Consider the following 21,947-nt stretch of genomic DNA (forward strand, 5'->3'; position numbering starts at 1 on the left):
CTCATAGCTCATTTTTGCTGTATCACCTAGGAATGGGAAATGGCATTATCTTGATCTTGAAGTAAAAAGACCAGCTTTACTTTTTACATTCAGACTCAAAATAAAAAATGCCAAAATGAATTCTACCTAGAAATCATATAAAATGCAATACGTGTTATAAGTCCTCTAAGGAAGAAGAAACATTTATCTTCTAGGATATTGTAATGTTTATATTGAGGTAATATTTGAGAGGAAAAACGTGTTCCTTTGAGACACTTACATTCTTGAAATTTTTCTTAAAATTCAAGGCAGAAAAGCTCAATTTTTACTCATAATAATTAATGTATAAACTCATGGATCTGATGATATTAAGAAGAACAAAATTATTGTGTCATTATAATGTATTTGGTTTGGTTCAGAAACAGAAGGGGGTATCTGTATGAGTTAGAAATTCTAATTTCTCTCTTTGACAGATATTCAGCAAGGAAGCAAAAATAAGAGACTTCAGTTGACCAAACCTATCCTGGTAAACAAGGTTGCTATGAATACAGAACTACTGTACAGCTAAATCTTGGGTTTCGATTCTTACTTTAATTACAACAGAAGTTTCACATGTAGTGGTGTAAGTTCAGATATGTACTAAAATCAGATTAGTTTCTTCTTATTTAATATATAGACCATGTAGATTTTTCACAATAAACTGAAGATGATTCTCAAAGGAAGTCTTATGAGCCACACACCTTTATGTTATTGACAGAAATATTTATCTGGATTTCTAGTTTGCCTTGGCAACTGTAGATTGCACAGGAAAACAGAAATCCTGGGGGGAGAATTGAAATGGAATAATTCTGAAAAGGCTAAATCCTGTCAGATACTGAGCTTTTATACAAATAGGAAATTAAGTCTAGGATTTATGAATCCCAGTCACAAAATAGTTCAGGTGGTTGAGGACCCCTGGAAGTCATTTGGTCCAATGCCCTGGTTAAAGCAGAGCCAGCTTCCAAGTCTGATGCCATTTGATGTTAGCTCACATTGCTCAAGACATTGTACAGATGAATTATGAATGTGTCCAAAGATTCCCACAACTGTGGACACCCTTTTTCAGGTTTGAGTGTTTGTGAATTTCATTTTCCTAATACCCAGTTAGTTACTGAATGCTTTAATCTTTTTTTTTTTTAATTGTGGTGTTCTAATCCCTCACTCATTGAAGTTGCTAAATTTTTACTTCTGTCTTCAACAAATTCAGATTTGGACCAACATAGAATGTTATAGAATATTGCACTGAAAATAATGTCACTTAAGGGGTGTTGAGTTAACGCTGTAATTCCCTGCAGCCACTCATCAGAACTTCTGTTTACACAGAACACAGATTTGAGTTGTTGATTCAACAATGGCTATTTAACAAATCACTTTTGCCAAACTGGTGCAGTTAGCCCCAGTGTGAAAGAAAAGCCTCTACACAAACAGAGCTTCAGTTAGAGCTTGGGTAAACATTGTACCTCAGTCTTCTTTAAAGGACTGTATTCTGCTCCTGCCATTGTGTTTTGTAGGCTAGTGTGAATGAAGGAGAGAGAAATGTAAATCTGTCTTTTCTTTTTCAAAATCCTTTGTGATAATATTGTCTTGCAGTACTTTCCGTGACTGATCTTCAATTCTTCATGCTGCCGAAGGAGTAGCCCTTCCATCCATTTCCAAATAGCAATGTTTCTAATTCAGTACCCTGGGACTTTTAAAATTTTCTTTGTTCTTACCTTGTAGAATCTGTTTTTAAAAATGCTTTTAAAATTAATATAAGAAATCTTATTGTCTTCCTTGAGCTTCATGAAAATTTGCAAAATTGGCAACACATACCCTGAATAAAATCGTAGTATAGTGGGAAGGGATCTCTGGAGATCATCTTCCTGCTCAAAGTAGTGTCAATTAGTGGCAATGTATTCAGAGTCTTGTCTTGAATGCAGGATTTTGAGTCCTATGGATAGAGACTGCACCACCTGTGTGGGCAACTCTTTCCAATATTCGAATACTCTGACACAGAAGAATTTGTGGGTTTTTAAAGGTTTAAGTGGAATTTCCTGTGTATTGAATTTGTTCTCATTGTTTTGCATCCTATCACTGGGCACTGCTGGGAAGAATCTGCCTCTGTCTTCTTTACTGTCTCACATCAGAGTTTATACATGTCAAATAAGGCCCCCAAGCTTTCTCTTCTCAAGATTAAAAATCCCTTTTGTCTAAGCTTCTGCGCAAATATTGCAATGAACTCACTGCCACCTGTCTGAGATTCTTTTGTTGAATAGAGAAGAATAATCATGTTCCTTGAGCTGCTGGTGATGCTCTTGAGTGCAGCCCAGGATGCTGTCAGTTGCCTTTCCCTCCAGCTCAGTTTTGTGTCCACTGAGACCCCCAGGCCCTTTCCTGCCAGGCTGTTTCCCAGTTGGCTGGCCCCCAGTCTCTACTGGTGCATGGGGCTGTTCTGCCACAGCTACAGAACTTGTGTTTCCTGCTGCTGGAACATAAGATCCCTGTTGGTTTGTTTCTCCAGTTTGTTGAGTCACTAGAGTCTTCTGGTCTATCAACACCTCCTCCTGGTTTTGTGTCATCTGCATACTGAGGGTGCCCACTGTCCCATCGTCCAGGTCATTAATGAAAACTTTATTGCCCCCAGTAAGGTAAACTATGAGGTAAACCACCTGTGGATGGCTCCCTTGCCACTAATCACAGCCCTTTGGGCTCAATAGTTCACTCAGTTTTCAGTCCACATCACTTTCCATTTGTCCAGCTTGTACTTCATCAGTTTCTCTATGGTGATATGATGGGAGACAATGTCAGCAGCCTTGCTAAAAGAAGTTAAACAACTTCCACCTTCTCAGCCAGTCACATGTTGTCAACTTGGCTGGTCAGGATTGACTTCCCCTTTACAAATCCAGGCTGACTGCTCGCAGTCACATTTCTGTCCTTCAAATGTTTGGAAATGGTTTCTAGGAGGATTTGCTTCAGTCACAAGAAATCACAATGATTATGTGGACTTCATTTTATGATGGTAAAAGAAATAAGTAAAAGCAAATGCAGGAGCTAGAAGGAGAAGGCTTAGTGCTATGCTTGTGCTTGAGAAGTGTTTGAAAACTGCTTTACAAGGGGTCTTACAGTTAGGCCAGGTCTGGTACCACTGTCCAGCAGGAAGCAGCTGCTTTTGCAGAGGAAGGAAGTATTTGGGCAGGAGCACTGGGGCCTGAGAGCTTCCCTCCCTGCATGAGGATTCCCATCATTGCTAAATCACTGGGATCTCCTGTAGGATGAACTCAGAAGATGAGTCCTGAAGTTTTATATTTAAATGGTGTGTGGATTTTGCTAGCACAAAAGAGGCTGAGCTGAATTGCTTTTAAGTATAGGGCTCTGTTGTGTTCTTCTATAGTTAGCACTGTTAATAAAGGAATAGTGCCTTCAAAACACTGAGCTTATTGTGACTCTGAAGAAAAGATACAGGATTTATTTTAATTTGTTTATTAGTACAAAAATGTGTACGGCTGAGCATTTAGCAATAATTCACTATAATTCTGGAGTTTTTGATATTTAAAGAAAATCTGTGGTGCAGCTCATTTGGTAGAAATAGAAATCTTCTGCAGTTGGAAAATTACAGACTGTGTAGGTGTTGAAATGCCTCCTGCTTCACTTTCTTAATTGGCAGTAGGCCAGATACTAAGAATTTCTGATTTAAAGGGAAATGCTTCCCTTTTCTTTACGTTTTGAAGGATAAGCGTAGCATTTTGTTTGCATTTTTTAGCAGTTAGGGTTTCTTCCATGTTGATACAAAATGAATAAAATTTAAATTAAAAATCTTCTCCAAGTTACCTTGGCTTTTTGCATTACTACTGGATAACACAAAGATATGCATGCCTTGCCAAAGGAAAAGGATGTGTTGATGTTTAGTTTTAATTTTGGCATCCAGACCCTCTTGCTTTCTGATTCTATTCTAGGAGTTGATCTACTTGAGTAATTTTTCTTTTCACCTCATACTTTTTTTCATTGCTGCCTACCATTTCCTTCCCATCCTGCTTTTTTTTTTTGTTTGTTTCCTTTTTCAATTGTGGGATGCCATTGAGTGAGACAGAATGGGGAGAAAGGTACAAGGTCTGTAATTTAACCAAGTTTTTTACATCCTTTTTTAATCATGTTTGTGTGCATATGACTATACATCTGACTGCTTTCCCTACAAAAAGGATATAATGGTAGGTTTCTGGTAAAATGCTGCACCCTGTTTGTTATTTTCATGTATATCTTCTATTTGCCCCCTTCCTATGGTTTATCCCTTGTATTGCCATAAGGCAAAAGATTCCATGAAACCACTGCCTTGATCATCTGGTTTGAAAAGATCTTTCAAAAGTTTCACATTTTTATGCAGAGCTACACTAAAATTTAAAACATTCCATGTAGGAAATGATATATAATAGCTTGATAGGTTGATTTTTTAAACGTGGTCTTCTACCACATATTTAAAAAAAGAAAAAAAAAAAGCCTCATTGCTTGCATGAAAAGCCTGAGTAGTGTAGGTTTGTTCTTCTTGGTTTTGTTTTGTTTTCTAATGAAAGCCATGAGCTTGTAATCATCATAGTGAGTAATGTATTGTATGTTTATGTTTTTGTAAGTTCTGGTCAGGATATCCAAGGAACAAGTGTGGTGGCAAATCTTCCAGTCCTTATGCGACAGAATCCTGCAGAAACACTTCGTCGGGTTTTACCAAAAGTCAGAGTAAGTTTTGTGTGTTGAGGTTTGAATGTATCTTTTTCTGCCAGTTTAATTATTTTAAAAAAGAAAAAAAAATCCACTTTTATTGCAAACTCAGTCTCTAGGAGGTGTATGTCCAGTAGGTCTTCTGCATTAATTCACTGAACTTACAAAGTATTACAGGCATTATAGTTTTTTTAAAAATTGTTATGACAGGGAAAAACAAAAGCAGAATTAGTACTATTTAAATGTTCTAAAAGATTTACCAGTGTTTTGACAGCTTTTTTGAGAATTCTTTTTGAGGACTATCGAGTCATAATGGTCGATTCTGATGTTCTGAAACCCCTTTCATCCAAACATTAAGATCTTCATGGTGCTGTCCAGAAGAGTATAGTTTGCTTTTAGTCTGTGCAATTTCACGTTCTACCCTCCACATTTTTAGTAAGTCACTGCTAGTTGCGATAAATGCATGCTGACCATGTAACGTTGTACAGTAATTTTATATAGAGATATGTTTTTTAAGGGAGATTTGGGTTGTTTAACCTGGAGAAGGGAAGGCTCTGGGTACATCTTATTTTGACTTTTCAGTTCTTCAAAAGGGGCTTATAAAAGGATGAGGACAAACTTTTTGGCAGTGCCTTTTGAGATATGACAAGGGGCAATGGGGTTAAATTAAAGAAGGATAGATTCAGACTAGATGTTAGGAATACATTCTTTGACATGAGGATGGTAAAGCACTGGAAAAGATTGCTCAGAGAAGTTATGGATGCCCCATCCCTGGAAATGTTCAAGGTCAGGCTGGATGGGACTCTGAGCAGCCTGGTCTAGTGGAAGGTGTCCCTGCTCATTGCTAGGGGGGTGGACTAGCTGAATTTTAAAGGTCCCTTCCAACCCAACCTATTCTATGATTATGTGATTGTGAAGAACATACCTGTCTCCATATTTCCACTCCATCCCAGATAAGTACCCAGAAGAAATGTACAAGTTCGTTTAAGGTGTGGTTTTAGGAGCACCTTGGCCAAATAAGAACAAACTAAATCACAAATGCAAATGTAAAACTTAATAATGCTAATGACCCCTAGGACCCCTGCAGAAGAAGAGGGTTGGAGAAGGCCTTATCAATGTATACAAATACCTGACAAAGCAAAGACAGAGAGAGGCTCTTTGCAATGGTACCCAGTGACAGAACTGCAACTGTTGCAATGTGCACAAACAGAAACACAGGAGCCTTCTTCTGAACATCAGGAATCACTTTTTCACTGTGAGGGTGACAGAGCAGTGGCACAAGTTGCTTAGAGATGTTGTTGTCTTCCTCCTTGGAGGTATTCAAAGGCAATCTGGGCATGTCTCAGCTGTAACTGGCCCTGCTTGATCAGGGGGATTGGAGAAAATGCCCTCCAGAAGAGCCTTCCAGCCTTCAAGCATTCTGTGAATATCAGACATCACCTCTCAACTTCATGTTATGTCCTGAAATGGCCTGTCCTGATCTCAGGAGAATTTTGTTTCTTAAAAGGAGCTGTTTCAACTTTTATCTGATTATTTAGATTCAGCAAATGGTCAAGAAATAGCTCTTCTCAGGACTAAGGATTGGTACAGACTGACCGATGATTTAGAAAACATTGAAGTACTTCTGGCTACATTCTGCACTATGAGATGCAGGTCAATAGGCATTTGCTGAATATGTATGAGTGTAAAAGTGCTTTGAGAAAAATGACTTGAAGTTGCAAAGTAATTGGTAACCCTTCAACTTGCACCAAATATCTGCAGTTACAACCACCAATTAACCTGACATATGTAATGCAGTCTTTCTAAACCAACCTACTGGCTTCAAGAAAAGTTGGTTTGGTTTTTTTATGCTTACCGTACCGAATCCATTTTTTACCTCTAGTCTTCTACTTTGAGAGTAGAATTCTTCCTAAAATTAAGGAGTAATAAGAAACACTAGGGATTTTCTACCTTTATTTTTTCAGGCTGTAGAGAAATGCTGGTCTTGCCCTGTCTTCAATAAAAAGTCTAGTATGGGAATACAGTTTTTGATTCTAGCTTTAAATTTTTTATTTAGGGATGAAGAAAATATTTGGAAGTATAATCATTTGCATGAATAGGAAAGTATTTGTACAGTGGAAGTTGGATCTCAGTGTGATATTTGATCAGGCTGTACTTAGTTACTTTGTAAAAGTGTCTTCCTGTGTAATATTGAAGACATTCAACTGAAAACAGTATAGGAAGAAAGAAGCAGTAGGAACTGAAGATAGAAATATTTGAAATGAAGCAGACAACTTTAATAATGAATGCAATCAATCTTTGAGCAAATTACTGAGAAACGTAGTGTGGATTTCATCTTACAGTATAATTTAAACCCAAACTGGATGTCTTCCTAGATGATAAATTAAATGAAACCTAAGCTAATGGGCTCCAGACAGAGGTAAAAAAGTAAAATATAATGAGGTCAGTCTAAATCCAATAGTTCCTTTAAAGTTTAAGCTTTATAAACTGAAATGTTGTGGAATGTGTATGAATTAAGTTCCTTTCTGTGCCATTGCTCTTATAAAGCCAGTCCTTCAATGGTGTTCTGTTATCTAATATAATTTATCTGTAGTAGAAGTAAAGTGATGTTGTAACCATGTGCACTGCACTTTTAATTGCAAAACAGTGTTTGACATCATTAATTTGACCTATTATTTTTTTCTTAACCTTGTTTTTTATTGGAGGAATCATTCTGACCATTAAATGGAAACTTTTATAGTCTGTAAAAGCATAATTGAACTCCACTGCGCTTAGAGTCTTGCAAATGTGGTCTGCCATTGCAGGGAAATAAACTGATTTAAATTACTGCACTTGGTTTTACTTCTTTAGCTTGGGAGTAATCATTTGTGAAATCAAATTGGCACATGAAAAATGAATTGTGTAATAGTTTCAGAGGGCTGTTTCTTTGAAGGTATTGTTACCATATAATTGCATAAGGAAACCAGTGTACTTATTTAGCATACTTGCAGATACCCAAAGCAAAATTAATGTTTTTATTAGAGCTGAGGGTAAGGCAGATGAAGAAAGAAATAAATACAAGGAATGTTCAGTCTGAATACATTGCAAATTTGTATTTCATTTGTGAAAAAATTGATAAAAATGGTTACTTCTAGAAATATAGAAATGGGTGTATGCTAATTGCTTATCATTTTGTGAAATCTAGTTAAATTAAAATTGTGTCAAAGACACTATATGATTAACATATTTTAGATTTGAGATGAGTAAAATCAATACACCAATAAATGTGACATACATAAGTAATCATTGAATTAAGTGTCAGTATTTTGGTTATGCTATTTAAACAAACATACAGTATATAATTTAGATGTTAATGTAGGAATGAGATTAGGAAGTTTTCTTTTAAAATTCTGCTGTTTAAATGAAGTTGCATCCTTGTATGTGTTCTTCTGCATAGAGAAGCCCACTCTGGATTTCTGCATGCACCTCCTCATGAACCTTCGAAGTCATTGAAATGCAGATTTAGGCAAAGCTTAGACATTCTTAAAAGCATTTCTCTTTGTGCACAAAATGGCTCTTTTCAAATGATGTTAATAGTATTTTTTCTGCTTTCCATCTTTGAGCTCTGCAACCAAAAGTGATGGAGGGAGATTGCAGGTGTCTATCTGAATAACTAATAAGATTTTTCCAAATGCTGTGATTGCAGCAAACTATGATTATTCTTGTTGTCGTGTATATATCAAGCTTTATTCAATGTTGTCTCATTAATTCCAAATTAATTCTCAGAGTTACTTATTTTCCTAATATATCAGCCTCCTCTTGAAAGCTTTTTTTTCTGTAGCTGATTTTATGGTTTAAGAAAAGGTGGGGTGATTTTTATCCTTCCTTATACTGTACATTAATTTCAAAGTCCATTCTCATTATATCCTTCAACTTCTGTAATCTCCATTATTTCTGTGTCTCTTAGTCTTTTAGTCTAAAATTTCTATCATACCAATGCAATTACTAAAATGATTTGACTATGTCTCTGCTTGCAGCATTCTTTCAAGAGAATTCTGTTGTTGCAGGAGAAAATCTTCATTTAAACTAGAGATGAATTTTCCTTTTTCCAATTAATGGCATAAACTAGGCTTTCTAAATTTTACGCTTTGAGGCCTGAGTTTAACTTGTAGACATTAGAATAGTTAAGAACATGTTAATACCCTTAAATTCCATTAAATACTTAATGCTTGTCTGAATAAGATAGACAGGGAGAGCTTTTTTAGTTTGGAGTGAAAATTTTTGGACTATCCATGTGTAGAAAAATACATTACTTTCTAAATAAATAAATTTATATTAAGTAAATTTAAGTTACTCAGCTTGGGTTGTATGAAAATGGAAAGAGGAGACCCATGCTTTTCCAAATGCAGAACTGTATAGTTCTGAGTGTAAACATCAGTGCAGGCAGGTGTGTAAGCAGTCTAGAAATTTATATTTCAATGTCTCCCGAGGTCCATGAGGAGGCACATCCAGAGAATGTGTTCTCACACATGACTATCCAGAGTTATGTGGATCAGTGGAGGAGACTATTTGGAAACTTTGTTTGTTGGTAAGTAACCCTGTTTGTATTGAGTACAAAGTAAATATGTACGGAAAACTGAATTCATAGAATCACAGAATTATTTAGGTTGGAAAAGACCTTTAAGTTCATCAAGTCCAACTGTTAACCTGGCACTGCTCCGTAAATTTCTGGTCTACACTGCTGTGTTAGAATCTACAGTGTGTGGATAGTTCTCTTGGTTCTCTTGGTGATGTTTTTTTGAACAAATTTTAAGCCAGAATCCCATAAAAGTATGGACATGTATTCTGATCCCAAAAATATTCAAAATACAAAACTGGTAGGTGTTCTTATTCTTTTTTGGCTGTGGCTGTAAGAGCAGTGGTGGAACAAGGTCAGAGTCTGTGGAAATAAGAAGAAGGTGGTTTCCATAGGTGTTGAATGCAAATACTTTGTTGGAAAGCAGCACAGTGCTGTTTCTTTTTTTCATTTGTGGGAGCAAGGACACACAGAATCCTTTGAGAAAGAAACATCGTTGTAAACTGGGATGGGTTTTGAAAGATAAGTTATTGTTCTCCTTGAAATAGCTAATAATTGTACAGTTGTATGTACAAATGGTTCGACATTTGTAGAATGAGAACTTATTTTATACCAAGTCAAATAGTAATTTCTCAGATGTTCTCTACAAACTATTTTCTCAGTAAAATACCTCTGATATGCAATGTTTAGAGTCATAGAATCATTAAATCTGGAAAAACACTAAGATTATCAAGTCCAGTTGTTTACCCAGCAGCACCATTTTCACCATGTCTCTGAGTTCCCTATCCAGGTGTCTTTTGAACATTTCCAGGAATGGTGGAAGTGGTTCCACCACGTCCCTGGCAGCCAGTTCCAGTGCCTGACCAGCCTTTGAGTGAGGAAAGCCACTCTCCAGCCACTCTGTCCCCAGCCTGTAGCACTCAGGGGTTTGTGTGATCCAGGTGTGGGACCCAGTGCTTGCCTTTGTTGAACCTCAAACCATTGGCCTTGGCCTTGATATTAATTAAGAGATTAAACAGGACTGGCCCCAGCACTGAGCCCTGGGGATCCCCACTTGTGACTGGCTGCCAACTGGATGTAATTCCATTCACCAACACTCGGGACCCAGCCATGCAGACAGTTTGTAACCCAGTGAAGAGTACAATCCATTAGCAACTATGCACTTAGCTGCAAAATGAATATATATTTTTTAATCTGATCCAGGCTTATTATTATTTTCAGTTAATTTTGGCTTATTTTTGATTTTTGGTGAGTGATCTGAGAAAACACTATTCATATCAAGCAGTTTAAAAAACCACATATATAAAATGCTAAGTAGGAAGTATGGGCTTTAGACTCCTACTGAATTTGGAGTAATTTGTAAAATGAGTGTAATGCTTTAGTATTAGAATAATGAACTTTTTATTTTCTCAGGAAATAGAAAGACACACTTAGAAAAGTAAACAAATAGAATGTTCACTTAGTTGACAGGTATTTACAGTTACTAAAACTTACAATGAATGCTGTGTCAAAGATTGCATCCTGCAAGGTCTGTGCATAAATCTGAAATTTAAAATTTAAATTGCCTGTTTTTAAATTTAAAAAAATAGTGATATTTCATTTCACTTCAACATATTAACTTTGTTTAACTTCTGAGTGGATGATTTTAAAAACTGCCTAATTAATGACATTCTTGTGTGTCAGAGCTCAGAAATACAAATGTTTAGTTAGCTAGATAAATATTCTAGTGGATCTTGCTTTATTCTTAAGACTATATATATGTACTTTTTATTTGCATTCCATGTTAGTCAAGGGATGAAATTTAAATTGCCTTCTGCTATTTTAGTATGTCCTACTGAATGAATGAATGAAATACTTATTTTTAATTCATGTGCATAAACAAGAGGAGTGCAATTGTTGGCTGGTCTGTTTCTACCTCTTGTTTTGTAAAGTAGAAAAATCCATGCATTGCATTGATGAAACTTAAAGTCACAAGGAATATTAAAAGTAACTTTTTTTTCTTAGAGGATTCATGATATATCATAAGAAAATATAATCTCTGCAATAAATTGCTATTAAGAGAAAATAATTTTACAGCAATTTTTGTAGTTTATCCTGGTTGTTGCATATTAATTCTAAAAGTGAATGTAAAAATTTGGATGTTCTTTCAGTACATTTCTGCCTCACTCTCTAAATTGTTATAATTTGTAATTATACAGGAGGTTCTGCATGTTGCAGGAGTGGAAATGCAGTTAACAGCTGCTGTTTCTTTTTTGACTGTTCTGCAAGAGGAGTCGGTGTCCATTCATACATACTCCCACTCCTTCCTACACATCATTCTCCAGAACCTGGAACACAGAGATGCAGGTCAGGGCTGCACAGCCACTCTGATGGCTGATGACCTCTACATGTTTTGTTTCCTTAGCGACCCTACAATACTGTGTCAACAGTGAGTGCAATCACTGTGACTTTGTATCTAGACTTGCATGAATGGAAAGATTTTTGCATGATGACCACTTTCATACTGATATTTAAATGTAATTCTGATTGAAGCAGAAAAACCCCTCTCACTTTGTCTGAAGGATTAAATCCCATACTTGTTTCTGAGTCTGAGCTTCTCCTGAAGTACCAACATTTTGCGGCTGAGAAAATGGAGGGAGGATGGTTGACATTTCTTCTGTGTTGATTATCTTTTCTTAATTTCTTTGACACTAATTTTAGAATACAAAGGAAAGAAAAGGACTGTTGTGCAACTAGAAAGTTTCAGTGGGCATAAGAAAAGAATGAAATGAGGGAAATTAGCTTTATAAAGCAATTAGAGTAGTTAATAATTTTATGTAGGAATTGGAAAGGGAAAGGAAATGGGGGCAGACCTTGCTTCTTACCTATCCTATTTCATACTCTGAAGCCTTGAATGTTAATATGGTGGCTTTCAGATTCATAGCTCCTTGAAGATGCATGCAAAAAGTTAGAACAAATTTTGTAAAACTGGTACATGTTTTTGTTTAGTTGTTGTATGTACAATATAAGACATCACATGTAATTCATATCTTTTAAACAGGTGTCAGCAATGCATGGTTAGAAACTCTTCTTGCTGTAATAGAAGCTTTACCAAAAGAAACTGTCAGACATGAGGTAATACTAATTTCTTATGATCACAAAAAAATATTAAGATTGTAAGATTGTATGTCCTTGCAAGTTTTATTCACCTCAGTCAGATTTGTGGCAGTTCCATACCTGTGAAAATGGTAATGATTGTGGAACACACTGTAAGAGATGAATGGGCGAAATAGCGAGACAGGGAGGTCACCTTAAAAAACGTAGTGTTCTTCAGCAAATAAGGTTAACACTTATTTACACTCCACTGTAACATTTCCACTGCACTTTGTATTCTCAGTAAGATGTTTTCCTGCACCCTGTTTTGGTTTACAGGTTAGTATCTCAATCTATGTCTTCATGAAGAAACTACATTTTTTTTACTATTGGACTAAAATTCCAATATTTGCTAAATGGAACTGAATGCTGGAGATCTATTGCTTAGTGTATTTCAGTAGTTCTTGGTGTACCAAAACTCTAATGCACTGCAAACACTCTTCATTTTTCACTGTGTAGCTCAAGAAAGAAAGAAGAAAATCTGTCACTAAGCTATAATGCCAGTCCCCTTTAGTCAGCTAATTTATTCACTTTTGAGTGTTCATATTTTGTTAAGTTCAAAAGCTTTGCAACAGACATATTGACTGTTTTTATAATTTAAAACAATATGGAGATTTAAATAAACGATTATTTGTGTAGTATAGAAATCCTCATTAAAATAAGAGTGAAATTCAGAACTGTTTAAAAATTCAACTTATAAAGGGTAAAACATAAGGTTGGAACACACACAGAGAAATTATTCTAGTCATCTTCAAAATCTAATTGCAATGTAATTTAAAATATGTAATTTAAACAGAATTGACTATTGATATGCGTAAGTGCCATTATTGCTAGTACTGATTAATTCAGTGAAAAGGTTAATGACATTTGGGATATGTTTTTGTAGATTTTTTTTTAAGAAGAGGAATACTTTATTTGATGCTCACAATTTTTTCCACTCATATGCCTTCTTTTTTTTTCCATGTAGATTCTGAATCCACTTGTTTCCAAAGCACAGCTTTCTCCAACACTTCAGTCCCGCTTAGTTAGTTGTAAAATCATGGGAAAAGTAGCTAACAAATTTGAAGCTCATATGTAAGTAGACTGTCAATGTATTTTCATTCTACAGTGTAAACCAGTATTTCTCTGTTAGTGGACACAAATTACTACAAGAAAAGTAGACTTCATTGCAAAAATGAAATACTTTTTTTTTCACAGATCCTTTTCATTATTTAACTAGCATGTTTAGATTTGCTGATGTTCATCATTTTATAACTTGAGTTTGTATGTTCTTTTACAGATTTGAATGGATACCATTTCAGGCCATTCTTCCACATTGTTTTTCTTAGTAGAAAATAAGTCACACTGTGGATTTCTCTGCAAACTTACAGGCACAAAACACAACTTCATCTCCTTTAAGTTTCTTGTCATAGGAAGAGGAATTCCATTCATAACTTTTTATTATGTAACCAAATCTAGCATGTAGATCTGTTTTTTTTTCTATCCCTAACTAAAATGTAGATATATGAGGAACTAATATTATTCCCTGATATTTTCCAGCCCTTAGATTCAGTGTCTGTGAGCCTAGACAGGAGAGAGTGCAGTGATGAAAGCAAATCTGAGTCACTCATCTGCTCAAAGCAGTTGGTGTGGTAAATTCCTTGGTCAGTTTACTCAGGCCTGTGATAGCAGGACCACTTCCCCAAATGTGTTTGGTATCTGGGCAATCCAGCACAACATTACTTTGGATAATCCAGCACAACATGACTTTGAATTACAACAGAAATCCACAGTGGGCCACCAAATGCCCAGAAACTACCTAGTTGAGGAAGCTCACTCTAACAATGATTTTGATCTGCCCGAAAATATAAGAATTCAGCATAACAGAAAAGAAGAACAGGACAATATATATACTTGTTGAACATGCAAAATTTAATGAAAATGGTAGAGTAGTATTTTTGAGAATGTTACCAAATTTTGCTGAATTAATGCATACTCAATAATGAATTTGGAAGGTACAGATGTTCTTAGTGATTGGCTGTTGGCAGTTGTCTCTTTTCCACTTTTAGATTTTTCTTTCTCTTTTATAGTAAAATTGCTGAACCATAAACTCAGCAGATTTTTTAAATAATATCTAATAATATCTATAAATTACCTAATATAAATATCTAGGACTCTGTCAGAATAGTAGCTGCATTTATTTATTTGATGCTACAATCTCATGGAAATAAGTGACTTTATGGATTACTTGGAATCTTCTGTTAAATATAGTAGTGTTAATTCGTAGCCATAACAATCACATCTTTTGTGATGTTTCTTCAACATGATTCCTTGCTCTTCAGAAGCAGGAATCCCCACATTTCAGTAAACAGATCCTAGCACTTTTTCTGCACAGCCACTACATTTTAGGAAGATAACTCAGAATTTTCTGGGATATGTTGTTTTTCTGGTAGAGAGCTCTTGAGTGCAGTTCAGAGCTGGGTCCTCAGGTTTAGAATGTGGCAGGCTGAGTAAAATTCAGGGCACACTCTCATTCCCCTTTCAGAACTGCTCTTGGTACAGGCCCAGAAGACATATCTATCCTCAGGAGTAGGCAATATACAAACATATCTTCACTTTCTTCTGCAGAATGGCACAGTTTTTTCTCATAAAATTTATGCTATAATTAAAAACTTCATATTTGATGTTATTCCTAGTTTTTTTCTATATCCTGTCCTTGTCACGGAGCATTAGTTTTTGTACCCTCCAGTGTTCCAAGATAAAAAGTATTTTTTTCTTTTTATGTAGCCCCTAATTTAGTGTATTCTAAAATGCCAAACTTCCAAGACTGTACAATTTTTGAAACTTGAGGCTAATTTTTTTCTGTAAGAAGTAAATTAATTTCCACTGAAATGAATAGAGGCTGTGCAAGCTGGCTTGAAAATTTGCTTGTCAGTGTCTACATATTATTTATCTTGAGTTTTGCAATAACATAAGGATTTTTATAGGGATATTTTATGAATACTTATGACAGAACCTTGAGCAGTGAAAGGAAACACAATAACTGATTCTGCCAAGTTGTAATATATGTTTTTACTGAAATAAGAATCAAAATTTTTATTTTGTATCTGCCATTAATTTACATGAATACTTGGTCTACTTGTCTGAAGGCATTGCAATATTCAAGCTTTTAGCCTTAAATTTTTTTTCTTCTTTCTTCCTAATTATGTCTTGGGTGATACCTGCATATCAAAGATGAGGTATTACAGACATTTAATTGGGATTTGCATTTCCATTTGTATAATCTTTTTATTGTTTCAGTGGCTGTTCAGAAATTGTACTGAAGATTAGAATTTATTAAATGAGGACAGCATCCTACTAAAGTAGCCTACCTACTGTTTTTGTAGAGAAATTATTTCTTTTATAAGAAATAATAGATGACTATGAGCAAATTATAATGACAGTAAATATTCCTTTTCCTGTTTCTTTGTAACACATATTTGCATCCAATGTACAATATTCTTTTCTAATTGCTGATTATCAGAAAAATCCTTTACTGTGTGTGATAAATTATTAACTTTTTATATGGGATAAACAAATAATATGTGAGTATAACTTCAGTACTATTCAGTAGATTTTATATATTCTTTTTCTATATATTAATAAAAAATGTTCACATTTTTAGTGTTAAAAGAGAGGTGCTTCCATTGGTAAAATCACTGTGCCAGGATGTGGAATATGAAGTTAGAGCTTGCATGTGTCGGCAGCTGGAACATGTAGCTCGAGGAATAGGGTGAGTGCAATTTGCCTGACTGATCTAAAATACAAAATATTTCTCTAAAATGTCAACCTAACAACTCCTTTTAAAATTGCTGAATTAATGCATACTCAATAATGAATTTGGAAGGTACAGATGTTCTTAGTAATTTGCTGTTGGCAGTTGTCTCTTTTCCGCTTTTAGATTTTTCTTTCTCTTTTATAGTAAAATTGCTGAACCGTAAACCCAGCAGATTTTTTAAATAATGACTTCATCTATAGCTTCTTGAAATGATCTCAAATATCCATTGGTAGTATTTGTCTTATTTAAAAATTCTGACAAGTATTAGCAGTTTTAATAATTATTGTGCAGTGTTTTGAGAAAAAATGCTAAATGGCTTTTGTAAGCAAATTTCAGCTCAGTATCAACTTTTACTCAAACCTTGAGGGCCTTCAATATTCACACACAGGATTCAAAAAAGTCTGGAATTTTAATAAAAGAAAATGTTAATTACATACAGGATTGGTTTCTGACTGAACAAATATTTTAAAATTCGAGGTCTCTCTACTTGTTATTTTGTCAGGGAGGAAAAAAAACAGTAACTTCTTTTAGAGATTGAAAATTTATCAAGTAACATTCCTTACCCAGTGCTAGACAGCAGGGATATAGATTAGATCTTATACTAATAAGTAACCATACTGGAAAAGAAATTTTCTAAATTCTGTTTAGTGTCTTTAAAATGAACTAAATTTCATTTATTCTAAATTTCACTTATTCTGGGAGTTGAAAGTTTAAAAAAATCATATGTATTATGCAGTGGCAAATGACAGCACTACTGGTAATTTACCCCACCTTAGAACAGTAGGTTTCATAGGGCTAAATACTTTGTTATCAATTACTAATCTTTCCTGTGTATTTTTTCTTTGATTCTTTCCTCACCAACTTTTATTTTTAGCATTAATGTATTCATATAGACTGTTCTAACTCTGAAGTTTTTGCTTAATTCCTTCTCAGTGCTTTAGGTGATTTAATCATCTCATGAGAAATGGTGGACATTGAGTGCTTTCATTATGGAAGGTATTCCCATGTGTCATGTTGAGGATGAATAAGTAGTAGGTAAATAAAAAAGTAACTAAACAGACATGAGCAAATTGTCAGGTAAATGTTGAAGGTATAATGTGACAGCAGTCCAAATACTTATTTTTACTAGTTAGGGTTGTTGCCACTTAAATGATCTGTTATTTTATCATAATTTTCTTTGAATATTTAATAATTTTCTTGGAAGAATACTGTTAACACCTCTTGATTTGCTGGTAGGTAAATAAACTCTATGAGATGCAAATCACTTTGTTGCTGATTATAAACATTTGAAAGGATTATTGTTTATATTGACTTACAAAAGGGGCAGCTGTTACTGCTTTAGTTTGATTGGAAGGGATATTTTGAGCATTTTTATTTCAGCATCCTGGAGTTAAGTATCAGCAGTATGTCAGTATGTACCAAGGCAAAAAAAAGGACAAACAGAGCCCTTTTTTTACTACTTTAAACGAAGGCCAAAAGTCAGTGTTTAGACTAGTTGGGAAATGGCATTTTTTCTGAGCAGTAGATGTTCTCTGTAAAGAAGGCTCATCTTTGATTTATAAAATTTCCAGACACTTCAATCCAGCATGGCTCATATTTATTAAATTTTGACTTTGGACCCTCATATTGAGCATATTTGATCATAGGAATTTTCTTAGTGATACAGTGAAATAGCTGGAGTCCTTTGATTTTTTTTTTTTCAGACTACATTTTCTCTAATTTATTTTGAGCTAATTTGAATGCTTTTTTAATGATGTAGTTCTGCATTTGAAGTTTGCCTGTTTCCTTGGTTGACAAAGAAGAAAAGTTCTGAGATTTGCTGGAGGTTTTTTATTTAACTTTAATTTCCTTAGAACTTGGTCCGTTTTTTCTTCTTGGCTACCCAAAAAATATCTAAATGAATATTTCAAGGCAGAATTCTGTTTTTCAGTGGCAGTATTGTTTCATTGTAAGTTTTCTTTTGACTGCTTGCTTCATGTTGCAGGACAGAACTAACGAAAACTGTGGTGCTTCCTGAGTTAGTGGAGCTGGCAAGAGATGAGGGCAGCAGTGTACGCCTGGCAGCTTTTGAGACCTTGGTGAACCTGCTTGATATGTTTGATGCAGGTAAGAACCTAATTTAGGCTTCCTAGCCCAATTCTTAGTGCTCTAGTGCATCTTATAATGGTATTTAAATGCTTTTTGTTCCAACTGCATTATTCAGACATTTCTGATTTTATTTTATTCATTGCTTTGTCCTTTGTATTTCCTTATATTTCATGTCTTGCAGTGCTTTATATGCAGAAAGTTTTAAGGGAGGTGAGCTAGTTGTCCATGAAATCAATTATCATATTCCAAGTTTCTAATATAATACACCTAAATAGAATGAGTAAAATTACTGCATAAATTATGGGAATATTGTGTTGCTAGCATTTAACTAATTAATGTAGTGCTATCAGTACACAGAATTCAAAGTGTTAGCTCAACAAAAATGTACTGTACAGCAACTTGGTGATGAATTATTACAATATATGTATTTAAGCCATTTAGAGGAGTGGATAAGGAAAAGAAAAATATAGTATAGCTTTGGGGACAATACTGTAAATGGACTTTTTAGCAGTGAGTGTTTATACCAGTAAGTATGACAGTAGGTTAATTTTCTAGTTCTTGAGCCTCTGTATTGGTGCTGTTAAGTTTGTGCTTCTCTTTGCACCTCTCACCCTTCACTCCTCCTCCTGCACTCCCTGCTGTAACTACTGCTTTGAGTTACTGTGAGAAGCTTAGAGACAGCAATCAGGGGTTGTTTACAGGTTTTTAAGGAATGTTTCTAGAAGTTGGGTTTGTGTGGGTTTTGCTTTCATGGCTGAAATAGAAAATGAACACTTTTTAAGGCAGGTGACCCAATATTACATCCTAGAGTGTCTCTCCCACAATATTAAAATATTTCTTCAGGCCAATCTAACTTTGTTCAGACACAATTATTTGCTGAATTTTGCAGTTGATCTACCATTAAAAAATCATTATCCCTTTAAAACTCAAACATTTTAATACAATGATTTTATTTAAAATCAGTCCAAAGATAAAAATTTCTTCAAACATTTGCTCATTTATTTTATGAGGACAGAGAGTGTTTGGATTTGGCTTTAATTTCCAAATTATTTAATTTATTTCCTGTGTCCTTAATTATTTTGTTTCTCTGTGAATTCATGGTATACCAAAAGATTTTGAAACACTTCTCAGTAGGTTTAAAAAATTAACATACAGAATATCCTGATTTTTCTATTTACTGTCACAGCCTGTTCAGTCTTGATCTCGCTGTATTCTTACTATTGTGGGAAATCTTGTTGTAGGAGTACTGCAGTAGTCTTTCTCTCTCTATATTCTTGGTGAATGGAGAAGGTAGTCACTGTTTATTTATTTTCTGCCTCATCCTTTGCTGGGGGATGCCTTTTCACTAACAACAAACAAAAAATGAACATAACAGGAAAGTACTAAATTTAGGATCTTTCTCTCTACCTCTTGTTTTGTACCTTCAGTGAGTGCCTGCCAGAAGTAATCCTGAGAATGTCAAATGAAATTTTTCTCAATTTATTACAGAAGTTCAGTCTCTGTACTCTTTTGAAAATATTGACAAATGGCTAACTCTAAAAATTTCTTTTGTTTTTCAGATGATCGGAGTCAAACTGTTCTCCCATTAGTGAAATCGTTCTGTGAAAAATCCTTCAAAACAGATGAATCTATCCTAGTTTCTTTATCTTTCCATTTAGGGAAACTGTGTAATGGATTATATGGTATGATTTAATCTCTTTTTAAAAATCTAAAACATGAGGGAAGATTGGAGAATTTGAACCCCTTGGAATGGGGAGAAAAAGGAAATGGTAGTTGGTTAGATTTTGGAAATTTCCTCTTAGGGTGACTATCTGCATATTGTTTATTATTGTTTTTGTGTTGTTTAGACTTGGTCAAAGATGGAAACATGGTGTTTCATCTTTATTGGTTTGACTGATTTTTTGGGGTATTCTGGAGCTTGTTATTTAGATGATTGAATTTTTGAAACTAGAAACCTCTGAAAACATTATGATGTTAACTTTGTTCTTTTCTGTGCTTGATCTCCTTTTTAAGGCACAGTGCAGAGTGTGCTCCATAAAGAATTTCAGGGGAGAAAGGAGATGCCATGTGGATTCCCCAGCTGCAGCTGAGGCCAAATCTGTACTCATTACTTTTATATCCATAATCTGTGCTTGAATTTTCACTTGAGCACAGCACAATTTTCCTTGATAATTCTGCCCACATATATTACCTTTGGAGGAAGAGCACAGAATCATGGCTTTACATTATAATTTTCCCCTAGACTCTTAAAACCTTTGATCTTTCCTACAGGTCTTTAAAATGAACCTTCGTGATTATTCTAGAGATAATCAAAGTGACCATTACTTCACTACAGATTACTTGAAATGGCTGTTCCACAGTGTCAAAATGTTATTTTCAGAGACAGAGAGCTAGGACAGTCCATCCTGTGTTTATCATGTTTTTCCAGTCTTCTCTAGGTTGAATTACTAACTCATGATCTTTCTTCACCTCTGAACTCCATCTGACAAGTTCATATTTTTCTCAGAGCATTACGCCTTAGGACAGTTGAATGAAATGAAAGGATTGCTTCACACATCTTGCCAAATATATTGCTGTTCACATTTTCCAGTATGAAAAATTGCCTTTTAAAAGAAATCTAGCAGCTAGTCTTTCCTCTTTCCTTGTGCAGGTGATGCAGATCAGGTTAAGCATGGTACCTTACTGCTGTTCTAATGGAATAATAGTATTAAGACCATATGTCCAGTTACTGAAGATCATTTTAACTCTGTCTTCCTGAAGAATAAGTAGTCTCTGTCTTTGGTTGATGCTTTCAGAATTCTGAATAGGCAAAGTCTCTTGTCTAGCATCTAGAATGTCAGTGAAAATACCAAATAGTACCACAACTAGGACAGAGCTTTATACCATTGCCTATCTTGTCACTAGTATATGGGTAGTTTTCTCTTAGTTGTTTTTCCAAGCAGTTTTGGAGCACTTTTATAGTTTTTAATCTATCATTCCTGTTCCCTTGTGAAAGTCATGAGCCTTATTGCCTCTTTTGTTTCACAGCTCCTGTTATCCCATACTAGAAGGAAATTGAATCAGTTTGACAAGTTTTTCTTTTACCATGTTGGCCACTGTTATTTTTTGTGAGAGGATATATGTGGGTGCGTGTGTATGTTGGTATTTAGTAGTAGATGTTTTTTGTTTCAATTTTTTCAAAGGTGTGAAAGTAGCCTGATTTACATAATTATATGGCTTGTCCTTTCCCTCTCCAGCTATTAAATATAAGTACCACTTCAACCCTTTTCTATTCTATTATTTAAGATTTCAACAACTAGTACTTTGAGTACTGGAATGAAGCACATCTGACTGCACATTTTGAAAACCTCTTGTTTAAGATCCACTGACCTGTTGTTTCTCTACTTAAAGCTTGAATTTTTGTCAGAGTTATTAATTGTACTCAGCCTGATGATATTAGTGGAATTTGAAAAGAAAAATTCTTAAGAATTTCAGCCTTCTTGATACCAATCAATGATATCTTTTCCTTGCCTTCTGGAATAGAAAATTGAGCCTTTTCTTGGTTAATCTTATTACTAATGTACTTGTAGTTTTTTTAATTCTTCTTGCTAATTACATTCCAGTTTGTTCTGAGTACTTGTGTGTAACATATTCAAGGGGGAGGGATAAAATCAAGTTATTTGATAGATTTTA

General features: G+C 34.8%; 1 protein-coding gene across 3 annotated transcripts in view; it reads left to right on the forward strand.

Annotated features, from left to right (window-relative positions):
* Positions 1-21,947, forward strand: part of PPP4R4 (protein phosphatase 4 regulatory subunit 4) — a 58,204-nt gene that overhangs the window by 17,209 nt on the left and 19,048 nt on the right. Inside the window, exons 3-9 of one of the 3 annotated variants that reach the window (XM_066552173.1) lie at positions 4,620-4,722; positions 11,458-11,605; positions 12,300-12,373; positions 13,359-13,465; positions 16,035-16,142; positions 18,172-18,293; positions 19,835-19,957. In XM_066552173.1, coding sequence (XP_066408270.1) covers positions 4,620-4,722; positions 11,458-11,605; positions 12,300-12,373; positions 13,359-13,465; positions 16,035-16,142; positions 18,172-18,293; positions 19,835-19,957 — 785 coding nt within the window. Of the gene's footprint in view, positions 1-4,619; positions 4,723-9,173; positions 9,272-11,457; positions 11,606-12,299; positions 12,374-13,358; positions 13,466-16,034; positions 16,143-18,171; positions 18,294-19,834; positions 19,958-21,947 lie in introns of those variants that run through there. The other 2 variants (XM_066552174.1, XM_066552175.1) reach the window with 2 other exon arrangements.

Source organism: Molothrus aeneus, chromosome 6 (genome assembly GCF_037042795.1).
Source record: "Molothrus aeneus isolate 106 chromosome 6, BPBGC_Maene_1.0, whole genome shotgun sequence".
Classification (NCBI taxonomy): Eukaryota; Metazoa; Chordata; class Aves; order Passeriformes; family Icteridae; genus Molothrus; species Molothrus aeneus.